The sequence below is a fragment of the Psammomys obesus genome, unplaced genomic scaffold (assembly GCF_907164565.1).
Source record: "Psammomys obesus unplaced genomic scaffold, mPsaObe1.curated_primary_1811, whole genome shotgun sequence".
Classification (NCBI taxonomy): Eukaryota; Metazoa; Chordata; class Mammalia; order Rodentia; family Muridae; genus Psammomys; species Psammomys obesus.
Window position 1 is genome coordinate 393,290 of NW_026593895.1, and position 19,028 is coordinate 412,317.

General features: G+C 51.9%; 1 protein-coding gene and 1 long non-coding RNA gene across 3 annotated transcripts in view; one reads left to right on the forward strand and one right to left on the reverse strand.

Moving 5' to 3' along the window:
* Positions 1-298: 298 nt before the first annotated feature.
* Positions 299-3,489, reverse strand: LOC129684313 (uncharacterized). The gene is made up of 3 exons (XR_008721304.1): positions 3,319-3,489; positions 2,767-2,870; positions 299-2,554 (listed from the first exon to the last, which is right to left on the reverse strand). It is a non-coding gene; the product is annotated as an uncharacterized LOC129684313 (long non-coding RNA).
* Efcc1 (EF-hand and coiled-coil domain containing 1) overlaps positions 2,860-19,028 on the forward strand; it is a 29,629-nt gene continuing 13,460 nt past the window's right edge. For both annotated transcript variants that reach the window (XM_055617429.1, XM_055617430.1), the window contains exons 1-2: positions 2,860-3,894; positions 4,981-5,243. In XM_055617429.1, coding sequence (XP_055473404.1) covers positions 3,244-3,894; positions 4,981-5,243 — 914 coding nt within the window. In that variant the 5' untranslated portion in view covers positions 2,860-3,243. The remainder of the gene's footprint in view (positions 3,895-4,980; positions 5,244-19,028) is intronic.

Consider the following 19,028-nt stretch of genomic DNA (forward strand, 5'->3'; position numbering starts at 1 on the left):
GCTGAGGGAGGCACACTTACAGCAAGAACGGAAGCAGGGGCCATGGAGAAGCCACACTCGCTGGCTTGCTCTCTCTACCCAGCTTTCTTATACAACCGAGGACCAGCTGCCCCAGGGCGGCACCACGGGCAGGGGGATGGACCCTCCCATATCAATCATTAATCAACGCCCACAGATGTGTCCACAGTCCAACCTGACAGAGACAATTCCTCAGGTGACATTTCCTCTTCCTAGACAATTCCAGCTTTGTCAAAAAAAAAAAAAAAAAAAAAAAAAAAAAAAAAAAAAAGCCATAGCAGGGTCATGCACAATAGTCAAACCCTAACACTCATTAACTGATGGATGAACAACGCAAATGTGGTCTATCCGTGCAATGAAGTATCACTCAGAACTAAACTGAGTGCCAGGACGTGTTACAACACAAATAAACACATGAATATGTTTCCTTAAAAAGCTGGTACACAGCTGTGACACACCGCAGCTTCCAGGAGATGTGGTTCTTTGTTGTTTTTATTATTATTTCTATTTTTCTTTTTTTTTTTTGGTGGGGGGAGAGTTGCAGATATGAAGACATAGGGAGGTGAGGGGGATTGGGATGTGTGACATGAAATTCACAAAAAATCGATAGGTTAATTTAAAAAAAAAGCTGAGAAAGCCTAGGGTGTTGCTTGTTTAAGTAATTTGCTTGTGCTTTGCCAAAGGAGTAAGCACTGACTCTGCTGCTTTTGGCTTCTATCAACGAGGCCGAGACCATGATGTTAGGTAGGTGAGCATGCAGGGTTTTCTCCCACTTGGGGCTAGGGACACAACCTGAAGCTAGAAATGTCTATGATGTCAAAAGTACTTTGTCCCAAAAAGTAATGTAAATTTTATGTTCTATTCAGTATTAACTGCACTTGTTTTAATAGAAAAAGTGGTTTTGCTTTTACCTACACTTTTTTTTTCCAAAAACAAAAAACAAACAAAAAAAAAAATCACATAAGGATGATCTAGGAAAATACAAAAAGGAAGGAAGGAAGGAAGGAAGGAAGGAAGGAAGGAAGGAAGGAAGGAAGGAAGGAAGGAAGGAAGGAAGGAGGAAGGAAGGAAGGAAGGAAGGATCCAGTGAAAGAAGACCCCCTTTCTTAATCTAAGTGTATGGTATTCTGCTTGTTTGTGTCTGTGTGCCATGTGCATGCAAAGAGGTCAGAAGAGGGCACAGGAGTCTCTGGGACTGAAGTTACAGATGGTTGTGAGCTGCCTTGTGGGTGCTGAGAATTGAACCCAGGTCCTCTGGGTGAGCAGCCAATGCTCTTAACCAAAGAGCCCTGTCTGCAGCCCCAGGTGGTCACCTCCTGTGTGATTCCATTTATATGGATGTCTAGAATTGGCCAAGGATGGATTCAGTAGCTGCCAGTAGTAGAAGGATAAGAGTGAGTAGTACCCGCTTTACTTGGGGTGGGAGGGGCGGAACGAAGTACTAGATTGTAGTTTCTGTTAGACAACTGTAGCATACTAAAATCTGTTGTGTACATCTTTTTTTGTTTGTTTGGCCAGTTGGTTTCTTTGAGACAGGGTTTCTCTGTATAGCCTAGGCTGTCCTAGACTCACTTTGTAGACCAGGCTGGCCTTGAACTCACAGTGATCCACCTGCCTCTGAGTCCCAGAGTGCTGGGATTACAGGCCTGTGCACTGCACCTGAAATGTAATCTCCTAGGGCTAGAGAGATGGCTCAGGGGTTAAGAGCACTGGCTGATCCTCTAGAGGTCCTGAGTTCAATTCTCAGCAACCACATGGTGGCTCACAACCATCTATAACGGGATCTGATGCCCTCTTCTGTCTGATGCTCTCTTCTGTATGCCGGCATACATGCAAATGGAGTGATTATAATGCAATCTCCCACTTAAGCAAGAGCCAGGGCACCAAAAACAAAAGGCTCACAGTCACCAAAAGTAGAAACCAGATCTATTTTGTAGCTGTAGTTCCTTATATACATCTTGTAAAAAACATCTAGCAATATTTTGTGCAGTGTTGTTATTGTCACGTGAGTATTAACAGTCACAGTCCTCCCTCTTCCTGTTTGGCGATCTGTCCTAGCTGGACCCCTGCTGGTATCAGCTTCTAGCCGTTATAATCAATGATGTGGTGAATGAACGTGCTGCTGCATGTGTGGGTTGTTCCAGGCCAAAGCTGAGAAGTGGAATTGTTGCATATTTACTCTGCTAAACTGCCATTGCTTTTAGTAGCTATAATATTTATATAACATACAACTATTATATATAGGTGTATATATGTCCAAAATGCTTTGGATCTCTGATTCCAGTTAAAGTTATGCCTTAGACAAAATGCTTAAGAATTTTGTTGGAAAAAAAAGACAAAGTCCTGGTCTGGGGTGCTATAATGTCGGAAACAAGATGATAACGCTTTTCAACTGGGATTTAACCTTTAAAATCAGAGCTGTGCCCTAAGGTCCGCCTATTTACTATCCAAGGGCAGCTGAGTTTGCCTTTTGCTCCAATATGGCTGGGTAGAGGTTCCCACGGCAGGTGCCAACACATCTCTCCGCGCAGGCTCTCTGTGAAAGAGAAAGGAAAAGCCAATTAGCACTCAAGAGGACGCAGGTCTGTCGCTCATCTTCCAGAGTCAAGTTCTAGGGCCCAGAGAAAATGGTGGCCAAACAACCCCGTTCACCCCATGACAGACTGAGGAAGAAACTCAGCTCTAGCGCCAAGTCAGCAGCACCAGGAGCCCCAAAGGGGCTACGGTAGACAGCCATGGTCCCCTCACCAAAGCTGACTGCACCCACTTCCGAGTTGGTTTCCTCCTCTCTCTTGGTTAGGAAAGGGGAGGTGGAGTTCAGGAAGCAGTCTGCAGAGGAGGCTTCTCAGCTCCTGGGCAGAAGACACAAGGCAGTTTGCTGGAGCAAGGGCCTGTGAGTATGAGAGAACACAACTGCAGACTCAAGTGCTCCCGCCCCTGGCGACAGCCGCGGGAAGGCCTAGAGAGGGCAAAAAAACTGAGCCAGCGACTGATGGGGAGTGATGGGGAGCGTGGGGCAAGGCCTACAGCCCCAGGGAGGGAGCACGCAGCTCCAGCGCCCCCCACCGGGGCAAACCCAGACGCCCTGCACGGCCCGCGCAGCCTGCCTGGACGCGGTCCCGCGCCTCTCCGGCCCCGGCGGTGGCCGCCCAGCCCCTCCCTCCGCGGACGCGGACGGCCGTCCGAAAGCGCCTCTGGGACGAGAGGAGCCGCCGGGGTCCGGGCATGGAGGGCGCGGCGGGAGACCCGTACCGGAGGCCCGCGCGGCGCACGCAGTGGCTGCTGAGCGCCTTGGCTCACCACTACGGGCTGGACCGCGGCGTGGAGAACGAGATCGTGGTGCTGGCCACGGGTCTGGATCAGTATCTGCAGGAGGTCTTCCATCACCTGGACTGCCGCGGGGCGGGCCGCTTGCCGCGCGCCGACTTCCGCGCGCTCTGCGCCGTCCTGGGGCTCAACGCTGACGGGGAGGCGGCCGCCGAGGGCGCAGGCTCGGCGGAGGCGGCCGCCGAGGACCCGGCTGCCGCGACGGGCGCCGGGGGAGAGGCGGACGCCAGGGAAGAGGCGCGCCTGGCCCTGCGCGCCGACCCTCCCGAGCTCACCTTCCGCCAGTTCCACGCCCGCCTCTGCGGCTACTTCAGCACCCGAGCGGGACCCCGGCTGCCCCGCGGAGCTCTCAGCGAGCACATCGAGACCCAGATCCGCCTCCGCCGCCCGCGCCGCCGCCGCCGCCGGCCTGGCTCACCGAGCCTGCGCGGTGGCGCCCATGGCGAGCACGCGGCGCATCTGGAGGAGGAGAACAGTAGCCTGCGCGAGCTGGTGGAGGACCTAAGGGCTGCGCTGCAGAGCAGCGACGCGCGCTGCCTGGCTCTTCAGGTGCGCGGGGCGTCGGGGGTGGAGACCTGGGCGCTCCACCTCGGCCCACTCGCCCCTCAGCTGGCCCTCTCCGTTCCCCACTGCACTCCCCTCTTTCCAGCTCCCACCCCAATTATCGTTCCTTAAGACCCCAACTTCCCACCCCAGTCCCTTCTAACTCACGAAAGAGCCTGTGCAGGCAGTCGCTCACCGATGGGTCAGCAAGCACCCTTCCTCGGGGAGGTTTAGGGGAAACAAGAGGACCCGCCCTTCCCCAAGTCAGGGAAACCTGTGGGATCCCCCAGTTCCAGGCCTCGAGCCCAAGTGAAAAAGACAGGATGGCTAAGGCTGAGGGCCAGGCCCGCTCTGAGCTATTGAGGTGGAGCCATTAAGTGAACTGCAGGTTCAGCCTGGCCTCCGGGATCAGTCAGCAAACACTTGGGCCCTGTGAACGGCCGGCTTGGTGCTGAGGGCAGCGCAGGTGGCCAACCACAGGAGAGAAGGGCCCTTGTGGGAAGAGGACCAGAAGAAACCGGCGATGTCCCCTGCCTACACGCTGCAGAGTACAATTAGGTGCCAGGGTGGCCTGCATGGTTCCTCTGTGTGGCAGGGGAGCCTTAGGCGGGGCAGAGGGAACCCCTGAAGTGCGCAGCGTGGGGAGAAGTGAAGCGTGGGGTGTCTGAGACTAGCTAAAAGGGTCTCTCCATCTTTCTTTCGCGCTCAAGTGTCTACTGGGCACATGTGCCAGCTTCCCGGTGAACAAGACAGACCACCCCCGTTTCCAAAGACAGTCTAGTGCAGAGATCTCAGGAAGGGCGGAAACCTCAGCCGGGTATTTATGCTGGGCCTTGAGTCCAGAGAATAAGGAGCAGCGTCCACTGGATGCAGAAGTTAGGCCTAGAAGTAACGACTTTGGGGGATTACTGTCAACAGTACTGTGATTTCCCGTCCCAGCTTCCCTCGTGTTGGTGGGGGGGGGGGGGGGTACTATTGCCCCCACGTGCGTTACCCCCCCACGCCAGCTGTTCAGTGAGCAAACTTTGTGGTGTGAGGGGACGTCCCCGTGGGCTCCTGCGGTGGGCACTCATTCCGGCTTCCCGCGGACAGGTCGGCCTCTGGAAGAGCCAGGCGGACGTCCCGGAAGCCGCGGCGCACGAGCTGCAGCGAGCGCAGGGCGCGCTGGCGGAGGCGGAGGCGCGCGCCCGGCGGCTGCAGCGCGGCCAGGTGGAGGTGCGGCTGCGCACGGAGGAGGCCCGGCAGGCGGTGCTGCGCAGCCTGCACCGCGTGCGGGAGCTGGAGGCGCTGGCGCGGCGCCTTCCCCGCTTACAGCGCCAAGTGCAGCGACTGGAGGCGGAGCTTAGGCGGTACAGGTGAGCCGAGCGGTAACCTGCTAGGAACGGACGGGGCTGGTCCTGTTCTCCAAATCTAGACGTGCAACCCTACTGCGCTCTCTAGTGTTCTGTCCTGTCTTCAGCCATTCATACGTATGGTCCTTCCATTTCTTAAGTCGTTGTGGACTCCATTACCGTCCATCGGATCATCCAGCTCTCCATCCATCCCTTCACCTCCTGTTCATCTATGGAATCCTTTTGCTTGCTACTCGTGGATCGCAAGCAGTGATATTCATTCTTAGCTCTTCGATTTGATCCCGATTGGCACTGACTGCACACTGTGTTCAGGCCCTGAGCAAAAGCACCCTATGGGCTTGCTTCAGTTAATCCTTACGGCAGCCCACTGAAGAGGGTCCCATTCTTCAGATGAGGAGACAGATTTAGAGTGGCCTTTTGTGCTAGCTGGACCGGGCAGGAAGCTAGACTGGGGACCAGGCACCGATTCTAGCAAGGCTGACATGTGTGGCTTGGACAGGTCACCAGCCTTCCTCCAGCCTGCTGCTCTTGGGCGGAGCAGCTGGAGTCTTTGCAGAGCAGACCGGCTGGGAGGCTCTGCCTGGCTGTGCCGGATGCTCATTTTTTCACATGGCAGATTGGCCCTGCCCCCCTGACCTGCACAGCAGCCGAGATCTTCCCTGGGCCACTGTCAGCCTAGTGAGGGGTGTGACTGTGAACAGAACAGACCAAAATCCCTGTCCTGGGCTGCCATCAGGAAGCATAGGAACAGATGTGAGGCAGCAGGCGGGAGAAATGCTAGAGCTGGGGTGGTTGTGTTCCTGCTGCAGACTTAGCCTGTTGCCTGCCCCACAAGTGGGAGCTGAAAGCTGAGGAAATGGGAACAATATGGGCAAAGCCCGCAGGACCACCATAGAACATTCCAGAAACTAAACGGAAGTCAGCCTAGCTGGGAAGCAAGGGGAAAGCCAGACGTCGAGAGCCTGGAAGGTAGCATAACCTTTATCTATTCCTTGGAGAGCATGAAACTGTGGAAACATTTCAAGCCAGGAAAACCCAAGAAGATTACATTTCATACAGAAAAAAAAAAAAAAATACCCCAGTCCCAGCTGTGATGGGGCAGAGAGGAGGGACAAAGAACAAGGGACAGCTTAGAGGAGCCATCAGGGACAGTTCTCCCTTGAGAGAGGGTGATCTGACAGAGTCCAGGGGAGGACATCCAAAAGTGGGTGGCTTTGAACTTATGTCCTCAGAGCAAGGACCTCATCCTTGACTTCTGAGGCACTCACAGCTGGGAGACGCTGGCCCTGGCCAGCCTCCTGCAGCTCCAAATGTTTGCATAGTTGCTTCCTGTTTGCATAGCTGATGGGCTACAGATCAGAGCTGGTTGACCTAAGGTCCAGGTCCATGAGGAGAAACAAATGGTCTTCTTCATTTTGCCTTAAAGTTACAATTCCTTATTTAAGCATTAGGACAACCACAACACTAGGAAAGAGCTTGACAGTAGAGACAGTAAGTTCCTATCCGTCACAGAGCTTGGACCTCAAAACTGTGGTACAAGATGGAGGTCTCAACCCTCATTTTACAGAAGGATTGCGAGGCTGTGAGAAAGGAGAATGTGAGGCAGCCAGAAAGTAGAAAAGTAGGGTCTGCCTTCCCCGAAGCCGCTTTTCTCCTTTCTGCTCTGTTTGTTGTTGCTGGTGTTCACTGATCACGAGATGGCTGCAGCGCCTATAATCAAGCTCAAGCACTGACCACACAGGAAAGAGGACATGCCCTCCCAGGGAGCCTGTGCCCTTGTATTCAGAACCTGAACTTGGATTTCACTGGCAAGAACTGTGTCATTTTCCGAGCCACCCACGATGGTGTCTGATGCTGCTGGTGAGCCCCAAATACAATCAGAGTTCCATTCTTTCTTGTTTTTTTGTTTTCTGAGACGGGGGTTCTCTGTGTAGCCTTGGCTGTCCTGGACTTGCTCTGTAGACCAGGCTGGCCTCGAACTCACAGAGATCCACCTGCCTCTGCCTCCCTGAGTGCTGGGATTACAGGCGTGCACTACCATGCCCAGCCAGAACTTCATTCTTAAGGAAGATGAAGGAGCTGTTGTAGAGGCCTCAGAAGAAACACTGTGAGGAATAAAGATGGAGGGAATAAGAAAGGCAACCTAGAGCCTGGAGTGAGAAAACCAAGTGCCAGGGAGTGAATGACACCACATTAAGGTCATGCGATGACTAGATGACTGAATGGCTCAGGAGGCAGTCCTTCTCTGCTCATCTTCTGTAGCCAAAGCTAGCAGGCTATGGGCTGACTGATGCCAAAGTTTTTAGTCTTTGAAGAAAGGGAAGGGGGAGAAAGCAGAATACTCATAGATGCTAAGCACCATCTGATGGCAAGCACCCTTTCAATGTCAGTGCATGAGAGCTCAAAGGCCAACCTGAAGTCATTCTAATTGTATCCAGACGAAAAAGCCAGGCATCGATCTTCTAGCTGGACCTAGTACATGAGCAGGCAGGATGGACCCCCACCCCCCACCTACACAGCCCAATGCCACACACTTAATTGGCTCCAATAACATCACATCCTCTTGGGTTGGCCCACTGCTCACCCCCCACCAAACATCCACAGGGCGTTTTACCATCTGGAGGCTGTGTACTGGCACTCTGTGGAAAGGTTTCTTTTGGATCATGGTTTGGGATGTTTCTGTCATAGCCCTCACGTCCACTGATTCTGGGCAACAGCAGCGTATAGCAACAGCTACTTACCTCATGTCCGCCCAGGAGCAGAGAAAGGAGTTTAAAGGAACCAGGGTCAGCTACAGGCCACAGGAACACGCTCTGGTGCCCTTTTTCCACAAACCAGGCTCCACCACATCTCTTTCACCACCTCTCAATAATGCCAACATATTATGAACCCATTGTGATTATACTGATTGTTTTGAATATATTGATTATGTCAGAGCTCTCAAGATCCTGCCATCTTCCCAAAGCCGATCACCTAGCAGTTCATACCCCAATAGATGAGCTCATTGGGGGGAGGGGGCATTTCCTATCCAAACTACAGTAGAGAGACACGAGCTATACACACCTCTGCTTGTGCATTGTCAGGCACCAGGATGTCCCTGCGGGTTAAGACCTTCCCTCCTCTGTGCTAGACTGGGGTCTGCACCCAGAAGGGACAAATGGGAGAAAGAGGTACACTCGAAGCCTAAGCCTTCCCTGCCCTCCTAGGTGGCAGCATGCTAACACTGTCCAAGAGCTCTGAGAGTTTGTCCTGGGGCAGCATGAAGCCATCTGGAACAAACGGACTTCCTCTTCTAGTTTTCAAAGAACGTTCCACTCTGATGCCGATGAAGGACCTCTGAGGCTGGAACCCTGTGACTAAGGGTCCCGTCTGTAAACCAGACTCTGCCATTTCTCTTCAGTGACAGGCCGACTTCCCATCCCTAGGACTTCCATTTACTTCTTTTTCAGATCCAGCTTTCTTTTTCATCCTGCTCTGTCCTGCGTTGTAGGCTCCATCCAGTCTTCTCTAATTTTTAGACAGAGTCTGTCTTCTGCTAATCAAGGCCATCTCCTATCAGTGGAGGACCAACGGTGCTCAGGAAAGGCTGTGTCTATGGGAACATATTTCTGTAGAGTTACTGTTTCTATACAACGTAGTGTCACAGCCATGCACACAGCACTAACGTCATGCTATGTGTTCTGAGCTCTTAAGGGATGGTTTAATGTATATGGTGTACGAAGGTTCTGTGCAAATGCAATGCCAATGTACAGAAGAGGTTGAGCATCCAAGAACTGTGGTGCCTATGGGAGGTCCAGGACCATTCTTCCACAGACTCTGACATGTTTACTTTTTGGATTGCCAAAGTGTCTAAGTTTCCACAAGTGTTTTACATCTGCTGTCTCTGAAATGATGAGTTCCGGGCACACTGTACAACCTTTTGCTGCAAGTCTATCAGTGGCAAAGCTGTGGCCCTTGAGAGTCCCCTATAGAAGCAGGGTTTTGATGTTCTCTGCCCCGTCTTCACCACAGCCTGGTTCTATCTGAACCACTTTAAAGTTATTTTTTTAGAATTCAGTTTCCCACTTTATTCTTGGAAGAGATTAATCCTCACACTCAGGATAAAGAGCCCAGGCCTGGGAGTAGGGTTTTCATCGTCTTGTGTTGCTTGAACTCTGACTCGTGCGGGAGCCTCTCGTGTCATTTGAACTCTGACCTATGCAGACATGGCAGGTCGTCTTTTGTTTCCCGCCCTTGTGAGCATCTCCCGCTCCTCACATGGATCGGAGACCTCTTCCTTCCTTTCATGTGTTGTATTTCACCCGGGATATCTGTTTGTTCGTAGATGGAAGGGAACTTTCCATAGTGCTCCAGGCTCCCACCTTGCCCACTAACTTAAAAGATACTGCAAATACCTACACAACTGGAGACCTTCATTTATTGACTGAACCATACTTTATAGGCATGTTCCATGGATCAAGACCTGTGCCAAATCCCCCAAGGATACAGAAATGGAATATAAACAGCCATCATTCTCAGATGGTCTCCTGGCTTCAGGGAGCAGGTCCTGGTCACACATGTTAGGACATAATGTGTCAGAGGAGCCACAAAGCTGCCACTGGTACCTTCAGGCTTGTGAGATCCCAAGTCAGACAGAAGTCCCCAAGTATAAAAGGGTCTCAGGTCTTCTTGGGGTATAGAAGTACCCACATGGCCCAGCCCTGCTGCTGAGTCCAGCAGTCTTCCCATCATGGCTTGCCAGCTCCACTCCCCAGAGCTAGCCTCTCCCCCGCCCTACCTCATGGTCTTAGCTGCTTTCTTCAGTCACCCTAATCAGCAAAAAGTAGATAAAAGAGGTCGGTCTACAGCCCTGTTCCCCACTAAGCTCCTACCTAAGGTCGGGGGTCGGAAGGGAGGTAAATGTGTTTAAGAACCTGGAGTAAAGTAGGTTAGTGAAAAATCAAGGCAAGCCACCTGGGCCTAGCAAAGGTTTTTGCCTCCAAGACTGTGTTGACGTGGTAAGGAAGAGAGAGAATGTGTTGCAGTAAGAAACAGCAACAGCAGGAACATTTGTCCCGCCATTCATAAATATCATTCAGCCCTGCCTGATCAGTGTGCTCCACGGGCCCCTTCACCCACTTAGACACAGCCACACACACCTTACCTCACTCCCGTTTTCTCTTTTCATTACTTTCTGTCAGCCAGTTCTCTTGGATGAATGCAAGGAAGCTTAACTCAAACTGGCTTTCGAAAACAAACTCAAGCATTGGAGCCACAAAGCCTAGGTGTGTCCAACATCAGGTGTGCCAGGGTGCCCAGGCCCTGTCACCACTCTGCCGGGGACTGGCTTCACTTGCAAGCAGGCTCTTTCCCCCACGCTGCAGAGCACCATTACGGATGCTCAGTCCCTTGCCTGAGCATCCCATGGATGTCCAGAACTGAGCCTCTGCACCACCTTGGAAACATGTCCCTCCTTGGACTCATCTTGCAGGCCAGGATAATTTGATGCCCTCATTAGCCATACCTCAGTCACAAGCTCACTCCTGGAACCACAGGGAGGCCTGCTTGCCTCTGGGGTTGGGACCTTCACAGAGAGGACCGTGAAGGAGTGTGGACCCATACAAACAAACACCACATGGCCTCATCAGCTCATGATCTCACAGCACAAATCCTGATCCTTATCTCAGGAGCAGTCTACCTGGGACTCAAGGCTCTGGACAGTGAAGCCCAGGGAGGGACCTGGTGGACATAACCCAGGCTTGTCACCAAGCCAGGTTTCCTGTCTCCAGATGCACTGACGGTAGCTGGGAGGACTCTGTCCCCAACGACCTGCACGGCTCAGACACTTCAGTGCTTGCTAGCGAGGGTACACAGACACACCCTTCCCCTAACTGTTCCCTCCAAGGAAACAGCAGGCCCCCAACCCAGGCCTGACACACAGCCAGATGGCGTAAGCAGCTGGGCGGTGGCAGGAACTTTCGGATGGATGCTAGCCTCGGAAAGGCCTCAGCAGCTTGAGCCCAGGCTATCCAGAGTGGCCTGGAGGCCTGAAGGGCAGCCCTGCCTCCAGGAGGGGTTGTTCACGTTTTGCATGTGAAATCTCTGGTTGTATTTGTAGCTTTTCTGTCTCTTGAGGCTCTCTCACCGCCCCAGCTGTGAGAACACCTGGCGAGGAACTTAGCTCTGCAGAGATGCATCCCCCTTCCCTCCTGAACACCGAGTGGGGCCTCTGTGGCTTTGTTGTCAGGAGGATGAAAAGGCCAGGAAAGGAGGGAGACAGAGGACAGCTCCGCGTGCAGAGCACCACAAAAGGCACACAAAGATAAGGCCGTTCAAAGCACCCCCTCTGTTCGCACCCACCACAGCAGCCCTGCCTGACCTGGAAGCCACAGCCAGCCAGTCAGAAAGACAGAGAAAAGGACAAGGCAGGGCCCAGGGCAGCTGTCCTATTGTCCTTTGAGGCCATGTGGGTGGCTGCTGGTAGGAACAGAGGCCCTTTTCTCAGGGACAATGGAACAGGCCCAAAGCAGAGACAAGATGGGGAGAGGCCCAGGCTCACAGGCCTAGATCCCAGCCCTCTCCATGCACTTTGCAGGACCTGGAGGTGTTGTCCTTCTATGAGCCCAAGTTCTTCACCTATGAAGTGGGGGAAACTTCTGTTCCTCCATCTCTTTGCACAAACTGTGTGGGGAGGAGAGAGGCAAGGTTGAGCTGTGGACATGACCCTCCTTGCCTTCAGGAGCCGTGATTTCCTTATCCATAAAATGGGTTGATGAGAACAATACAAACACCCCCTCCTGAGTGTTTCTACCAGGATGCTGGACAAACTGGAGGACAGCTCACCCCTAAGACTTCATTTTACCTATTTACCCATATACAGGCCCTGTCTCCAGCAGCCATGATTCAATGTTTAAATCTGGGGTGGCCTTGCCCACAGCAGGTGGGTGGCTCTTCTCTGAGGTAATGCTGGCATCACTCAGGTCTTCCGGTCTCAGCCAGGAAGACCCACTGCAGAACCCAGGGCCGATGTGAGGTTAGAGTGTCATGTGCAGAGGGACCTGCCCTAGATGAAAACAAGCCATACAAGCTAGAGAGGGGAGCAGGCTGAAAGCCCCAGACCTTGGCTTGCCCCATGAAGCCCAGCCCTGGCCCTATCTTCGCTCTGCCTGTTCCTATTCTGCCCATTGTAGCCCAGCACCACCTCCAGTGGCTGTCCTGGCTCCTACCCTGCTCCCAGCTCCCTTCCAGTCATTCACTCAGGGACACTGTGGCCTTCCGGGCGCCCTAATCACAGTCTATCTGCCATGGCATTCATAGATCCAAGTGATCTGACCTCTGGCCTTTGCTGTGCCAGGGCCGGCTGGCTGCACTATGTCTACCAACCCACTCAGCCCTTGAGTCCACCACAGCCCTCTGCAGCCCTAGGTTGGTCTCTGGTGACCACCACAGGCCTCAGCCAGATACCCAGTCCCACCAAAGCGCTTCCCTGCTGCCCCACACTCTATCCTTCCCACCATCCCTTTGCTTTGTGACAACTTCCTGAAGTCTACCTACCGGGGGTGGGGAGGACAGCTAAGCTATGAGGTCTGGGTCCACTCTTGCTAAGGACAGAGATGCCCCAGAGTGTGTTGTGGGGCCTGCTGGGGCGCCACAGGCCCCAGCGAAACCAGAAACTGCCCAGCAGAAGACCCCTGGGCTGCCCTCCCCACCCATGCTGCCTTCTTCATGATTTACTTCCCACTTCTCCCTGGCAGCAGCTCTGGCTCTTCTTCCTGCTGTTGTTCTCTTGTTTTCACATGGCTTGTCTCAACTTCTGGGAGGCTTCCCAGCTCCGGAAATACCTCACAGCAAAGGAAGCTATGGTGTAGAACCCCCCAGAGCCTCCAGGGAAGGCTGTGGCCTGGATGTCTACACCAAAGTGGCATGGAGACGCCCGGCATCCAGGGTCCTGTTAGCCTTATGACTTCACGAAGTTTCCAAAGTACAGAGTGGCTCAAAAGACTCAAGGCTGAGAAGCACACCTGAGACACTGTTCATCCATATCTGAAGAGGCCAAGACTAAGATTGGGTTGGACCCAAGCAGTGGTGGCGCACGCCTTTAATCCCAGCCCTTGGGAGGCAGAGGCAGGCAGATCTCTGTGAGTTCGAGGCAGGCCTGGTCTGCAGAGGGAGTCCAGGACAGCGAGGGCTACACAGAGAAACCCTGTCTCAAAAAATCAAAACAAAACAAAAAGCTGGATGGTTCCCCATGCCTGGCCCTCACGCTGGTGTGGCACAGTAGCCTGTCCTTCGGTTGCTGTGGTTGCAGTGGTTGCTGTGGGAGTACCTGCAGATGTTTTAGGACAGTCTTCACTTGCTTTCAGTAGAAGGCATGATGCGGAGCCCAGGAGACCTCAGAAGCAAGGCTGGGGCTTCTGAATGACAGGGGTCTCTGCCTGTGGATGTGGCCACCGGTGCCGTGCTGTGAACTACAGGCTGCCTGCACCCCTCCCTTTCAATAGTTCTCTGCCTTGACTGGCAGGTCCCCATACTCCCAAGACCACCTCCTGGAGAGAAAACCTTGCTACAGGCATGGATTGCTGGAGGTGGCCTACCCTCTCCAGCTGGATCCTGGTTCTGTGGGGCTGAGGTGGGCGGAGGTAGCATGGACACAGCACTAGAGTCAGCCTTTCTGGGCAGCTGCTGTGTGTGAGGCAGTGTGCCAGGGCCCTTATTGCCACAGCTTCACCTCATACCCCAAGTAAAGCTGTAAACTGTAGTAATGATAATACTTCCAGCTACAGGTTACACAAACCCATCCCATAACAGCTTAAGAAATAACATTTGTGCTCTCGAATGGAAAGTCCAGGGGCGAGTATTCCTGATAAGAAATGCTAACAGAAACACGATTCTCCACCCTCCTTAGCTCGTCACCCATCTTGCCTGGGGGATGACCGCAGGGTTCCAGTGACTGTGGCTCCTCAGGGTATCTCTCTGCCCTGGTTGGTAGATAGTTTATCCAAGGGCCTCAGGCAGCACTGGGCAGAGAGCAAAAGTGAAGACACTGATGTCAGTTGATTAAACACATTCTGCCCAGACAAGCTTGGCAGAGAGAGCAGAAATCATCATTTACCTCATCAAGACAGAACCAAGCCCCATGCTAGCTGGAACATCCTAAGGATTGTTTCTTTTCTTTTCTTTGTAGACCAGGCTGGCCTCGAACTCACAGTGATTGGCCTGCCTCTGCCTCCCTGAGTGCTGGGATATTTTTCACTTTTAATGATTTAAAGAAACCTCAAAATGGATATTTCACGGTGTGAAATTTTCATGAAATTCTAAGAGTTTGTGAGGACTGTCTAAGATTTTCTTAGAAGAACCGTGTTTGTCCTTTGAGATCTCTGTGGCTGCTTTCACGTTTCAGAGACCATGCATGCCTGAAGTATTTTCAGAAAAAGTTTGCCAGTTGCTGGATTAAATGGCAGTGCATGGCAGAGTGCCTTCCCAGCATGCACAGGCCCTGGGACGCACACATGCGTGACAATACTCCTGATTCATATGCTGCCTTGCTGTTGTCACACCTGCCATTGGGGCACCTTGTGTGTCCTGAGCAAGAAACTTGGACGGGGTAGATGGGGGAGCAATGGGCTTTCTGCTTCTCTCCCTTTCCTCCTGTCATGTCAGTGGTCACTAATCACACACACACACACACACACACACACACACACACACACACACACCCTCAGTTTCGTTGTCCATGGATTCAGTCACAATGGCCAGTCACGATCTGAAAATGGAAAATGCCAGGAATAAGCAGTTTGTACACTTCACATTGCACCGTGGTCTGGAAAGTGTGGTAAATCCCATGCCATCCTGCTGTCAGCCCTTTCCATATTCATGCCGGTCCACAGCCATCTCCGCTGGCTGATGTTGGGTAGGTTTATGTCAACCTGACGCAAGCTAGGATTGTCTGGGAAGAGGAACTCTCAGGAGAAAATGCACCCTGCAGATGTCTGTGTGGCATTTTCTTGATTCTTGACGGGGGAGAGTCTCCCTCTTTACCGATGGTGCCACCGCTGGGCAGGTGATCCAGGGCTGTATAAGAAAACAGATTGAGCAAGCCATGGGGAAGAAACCAGTAAGCAGTGTTCCTCCACGGCCTCTGCTTCAGATCCTGCCCCGGCTTCCCTCAGTGATGGACTGAAACTTTTAAGATGAAATAAACCATTTCATCCCCACCTTGCTTTCGGTCATGGTCTCACAGCAATAGAAATCTAAGACAGGGCGTACTTTACTTGATGTAGTAACTGACCCAGTGTGGTGTGAATCATTGCTCTTGACCTCTTACTGTGCCTAGTTTATAAACTGTACCTTCTCACCAATCTACAGCGGAGGGAAATGCACAGCGAGCTCAGAGCCTCAGCAGTTGCAGGCATCTATGAGTGGTGATGAGGAATCCCCCTCAAATGAAGGGCTCTGCCTTCCCCTTGTGCGTTCTCCTGCAAAGCGTGAGTTTTATACTTGTATAGACGGTACCGGGTATTCTCGTGGCCCCTCCTCCTTCTCCTGTGCTCTTCAACTGCTCAGTGCTGGGTTTCAGACCATGTTTCTGGGTCCCTCGGCTCACCACTTGTCCCTTAGACAGTCCTCCATGCATCCCAGAGAAAGCCCCCTCCTCCTGAGATGACAGTGAGTGGGCATCATCCTATGTGCCCCAGGAAGCCTGGTGTGACAGCACCCAAGAGGATCCGCTGGGACAGTCTGCGGTGCCATGATGTGACCGAGTTCTCTTGCCTTCTGGCTTCTGCTTTGGAAGTGAGTCGTCCACCCCTGGGTCACAAATCCAGTCACTGTGTGTTATTCTGTTTACTTTTCCCTCACACTTAGATCTTGAGTCCACTCTGGGCCTTTCCTTTGAGGGTGTGAGCAGGGGTCACTCCAGTTTTCTCTGCATGGTAGGGGGTGCTGTCTTCAATCAGGTTTGACTTAGAAGCCCAGTCAGGCTTTTCATCAGTTCCTCCTGTTGGTTTCATCATCCGTCAAATGATTCTTCCCAAAATTTTAAAGTTTCTTAGTTTGTTTTCTGTTGTCATGACAAAATACCCAAGACTGGGTTAGTTTATCAACAACAGAGGCTCAGTTGGCTTGGGAATCGTCAGAGTCTGATGTCAGCATCTGGCAAGACCCTCAACACTGCAGCAAGGTGACCTGGGAATCACGTGGTGGCTCAGTGACACTGATGGTTCTGACAAAGCCACTAACACCCCTAACACTAAGCCCAACCTCCTCCCAAAGGCTCTGTCATCATCTTGATTTGGGGACTAAGTTCTCAACACACGTTCAAACCAGGGGTGCTGTGAAGAACCTCAGCTGTGTATATTTTGTGTTTAAATGAAGAACAGAGTCCAATTCTGGGCCCAGGTCATTGCAGGAAAATGGGCTTTTTACTACTCTAGTATGACAGTGAGCTGAGCTTGTATTCTGCAAGTGAGAATTACAGTTCTGGGAGGAAATGACTAGAAACTAGTCACTTATCTTTTAGCCTCTGTTTTAGATCCATGTCGAGAATAAACTGTGCTGACCTGAGATAAAGTTTCTCATCTTTCTGTGCTTCCCAAAGTGGTGCCAGGGCTGTGTGTGGCTACTTAGAATGTGGCCAGTGTGGTGGGGTGGCTAAAGGAATAGGTTTGTATCTTTGCTTAATTTTAATTATTCTAACTTTAAATAGCTACCTCTGACTGGTGACTGCCATACTGGGCAATGTAGATCGGATTTAAACTGTGAGACCAATGCTAAGGAAACAAAATAAGAGACGGAGAAAACCCAATGGAGAGGAAGGAGGCTGTGAGGAAGCATGGAAGCTGGCATCTGCTGCGTACCAACTGTGTCAAGTCCACATAGCCCCTGCACTGCCCTAACCCTGACCCCATAAGCTGGGGTGACCTCCTTCCTCTTAAAGATGGCCAGCAAGCCCTAGCACTGTCCCATGGTAGAGCAGATGCAGGCCGAAACCACTACGGGTGAGGGATCCCACAGGAAAAGGCAGGATAGTGGCAGGCTGTGTGGAGGCAGCAACCTGAGATGCCCCCCCCCCCCCAGGATACAGACGTAGCCTTGTGGCCGAACAGCGACCCCCTTGTGGCTGTGCACACGATGCCACCAACATGAAAACAAGGTCAGGCCCAGGCTGGCCAGGAAGACACGAGACCAAGACTGGGGAGCAATCAGGAACGAGGAGAAGCTGCCCCTGCCAAGGACCCTTTGGAGCTTGTGGGAGAATGACTAGGCATAGAGCCTCTCACCCCCGGGGTCCTGCTAAAATGAGCCTCTGGCGCCCACCTCCACACAGCATCCACATGGCCAGCTGGACGACTGTGCAGGGGACATGACCACTGTAATGATCCAAGATCAGCACTGAGCTCTGCCTGATGAGTGAACAAGTTTCTGCACAGCTATGATATGCAAAGAATTTTTCCAAGAAGCCAAGGCTGTGTGAGTGGGGGCGTTATACTTTGTTCTGTTTGGAATTCCGCACGAGTTGCTCACCATTTCCCAACCACATCACAGATGGTAGAAGCTGTGTCCTTACCGCAGAGGGACATGGCGACTCCGTCAGTCTGTGCGTCTACCTGCCTATATCTTTCTATCTGAATATAGTTTCTTAGCCCGGGTTTCAAAATGTCAGATATATGAAGGGTATCAACAACACCCAAGTAAATATTCCTCTGGCCCTTTTAAATTCAGTTTCACCCATCATGTGTAGCTTTAAGTATCTGAAAGCATCATTATATCTGAGTATTTCATATTGAACTGTAATATAAAGTTATTTTTCCCATTTAAGCTACTGTTACAGCAGCATTACATTAATCTTTCAAAGTAAAAAGTGGGCTTTTTATCCAGTTTGCTTTTAGATACAAACAGGGAAATGCTCTACAATGTCTGTGTTGGTCAGGATAACAAAGTTCCTAAAAAACAGCTGGGGGTGGGCTGGGTCAGGGTAGAGCATGGGTTTGGCATATATGAGGCCCTCTGTCCAATCCCAAGCACAGAGAGATGGGGGAAGGGGTATTTGGCTCATGGTTACAGTTATCCATGTTCATGGTTGATTAGCTGTGCTGTTTGGGGCCTGTGGTAAGAAACTAGCCACTCATCTTTCAGCCTTGGTTTTAGATCCATGTCCATGATTGGGCTGTGCTGTCCTGAAATGAGGTAGAAATTTTCTCTCTCTCTCTCTCTCTCTCTCTCTCTCCCTCTCTCTCTCTCTCTCTCTGTGTGTGTGTGTGTGTGTGTGTGTGTGTGTGTGTGTGTGTGCTCTTCAACGTGGTGCCAGAGCCATGTGTGGCTACTGAGCACTTGGAAAGCAGCCAGTATGGAAGGGTGGCTAAAGAAATGGATTTTTGGCTTTGCTCATGGGTGGGGGACAAAACTACTTGCCTCCTGGGCCAGGAAGCAAAGAAAGAAGGAAGGAAGGAGAGACCAATAATACCACCCCCAGGAGCACACCCTAAATTACTTTATCCCATGAGGCCCTACCTCCTTAAAGCCTCCATCACCTCCCTCTGACCAAAGCCTTCAATACATGGGCCCCTGGGGAACATTCCAGATCTACATGCAGCAGCACTGTGGCTTCAGACTGTCAGTCGAGAGACTGCTCTCCGAGCAAAGGAAGCCTGTCAGGGAGGAACCTTGCTGGCCTCCAGACTCCCCCAGTGCCGGGCCCTGTTTGCCATATGTATATGGTGCCTGTTACATAATTACTGGTCTCTCTTAAATTGGCTTCTTTTTCCTTTTTTTTTTTTTTTTTTTTTTTTTTTTTTTTTTTTTTTTTTTTTT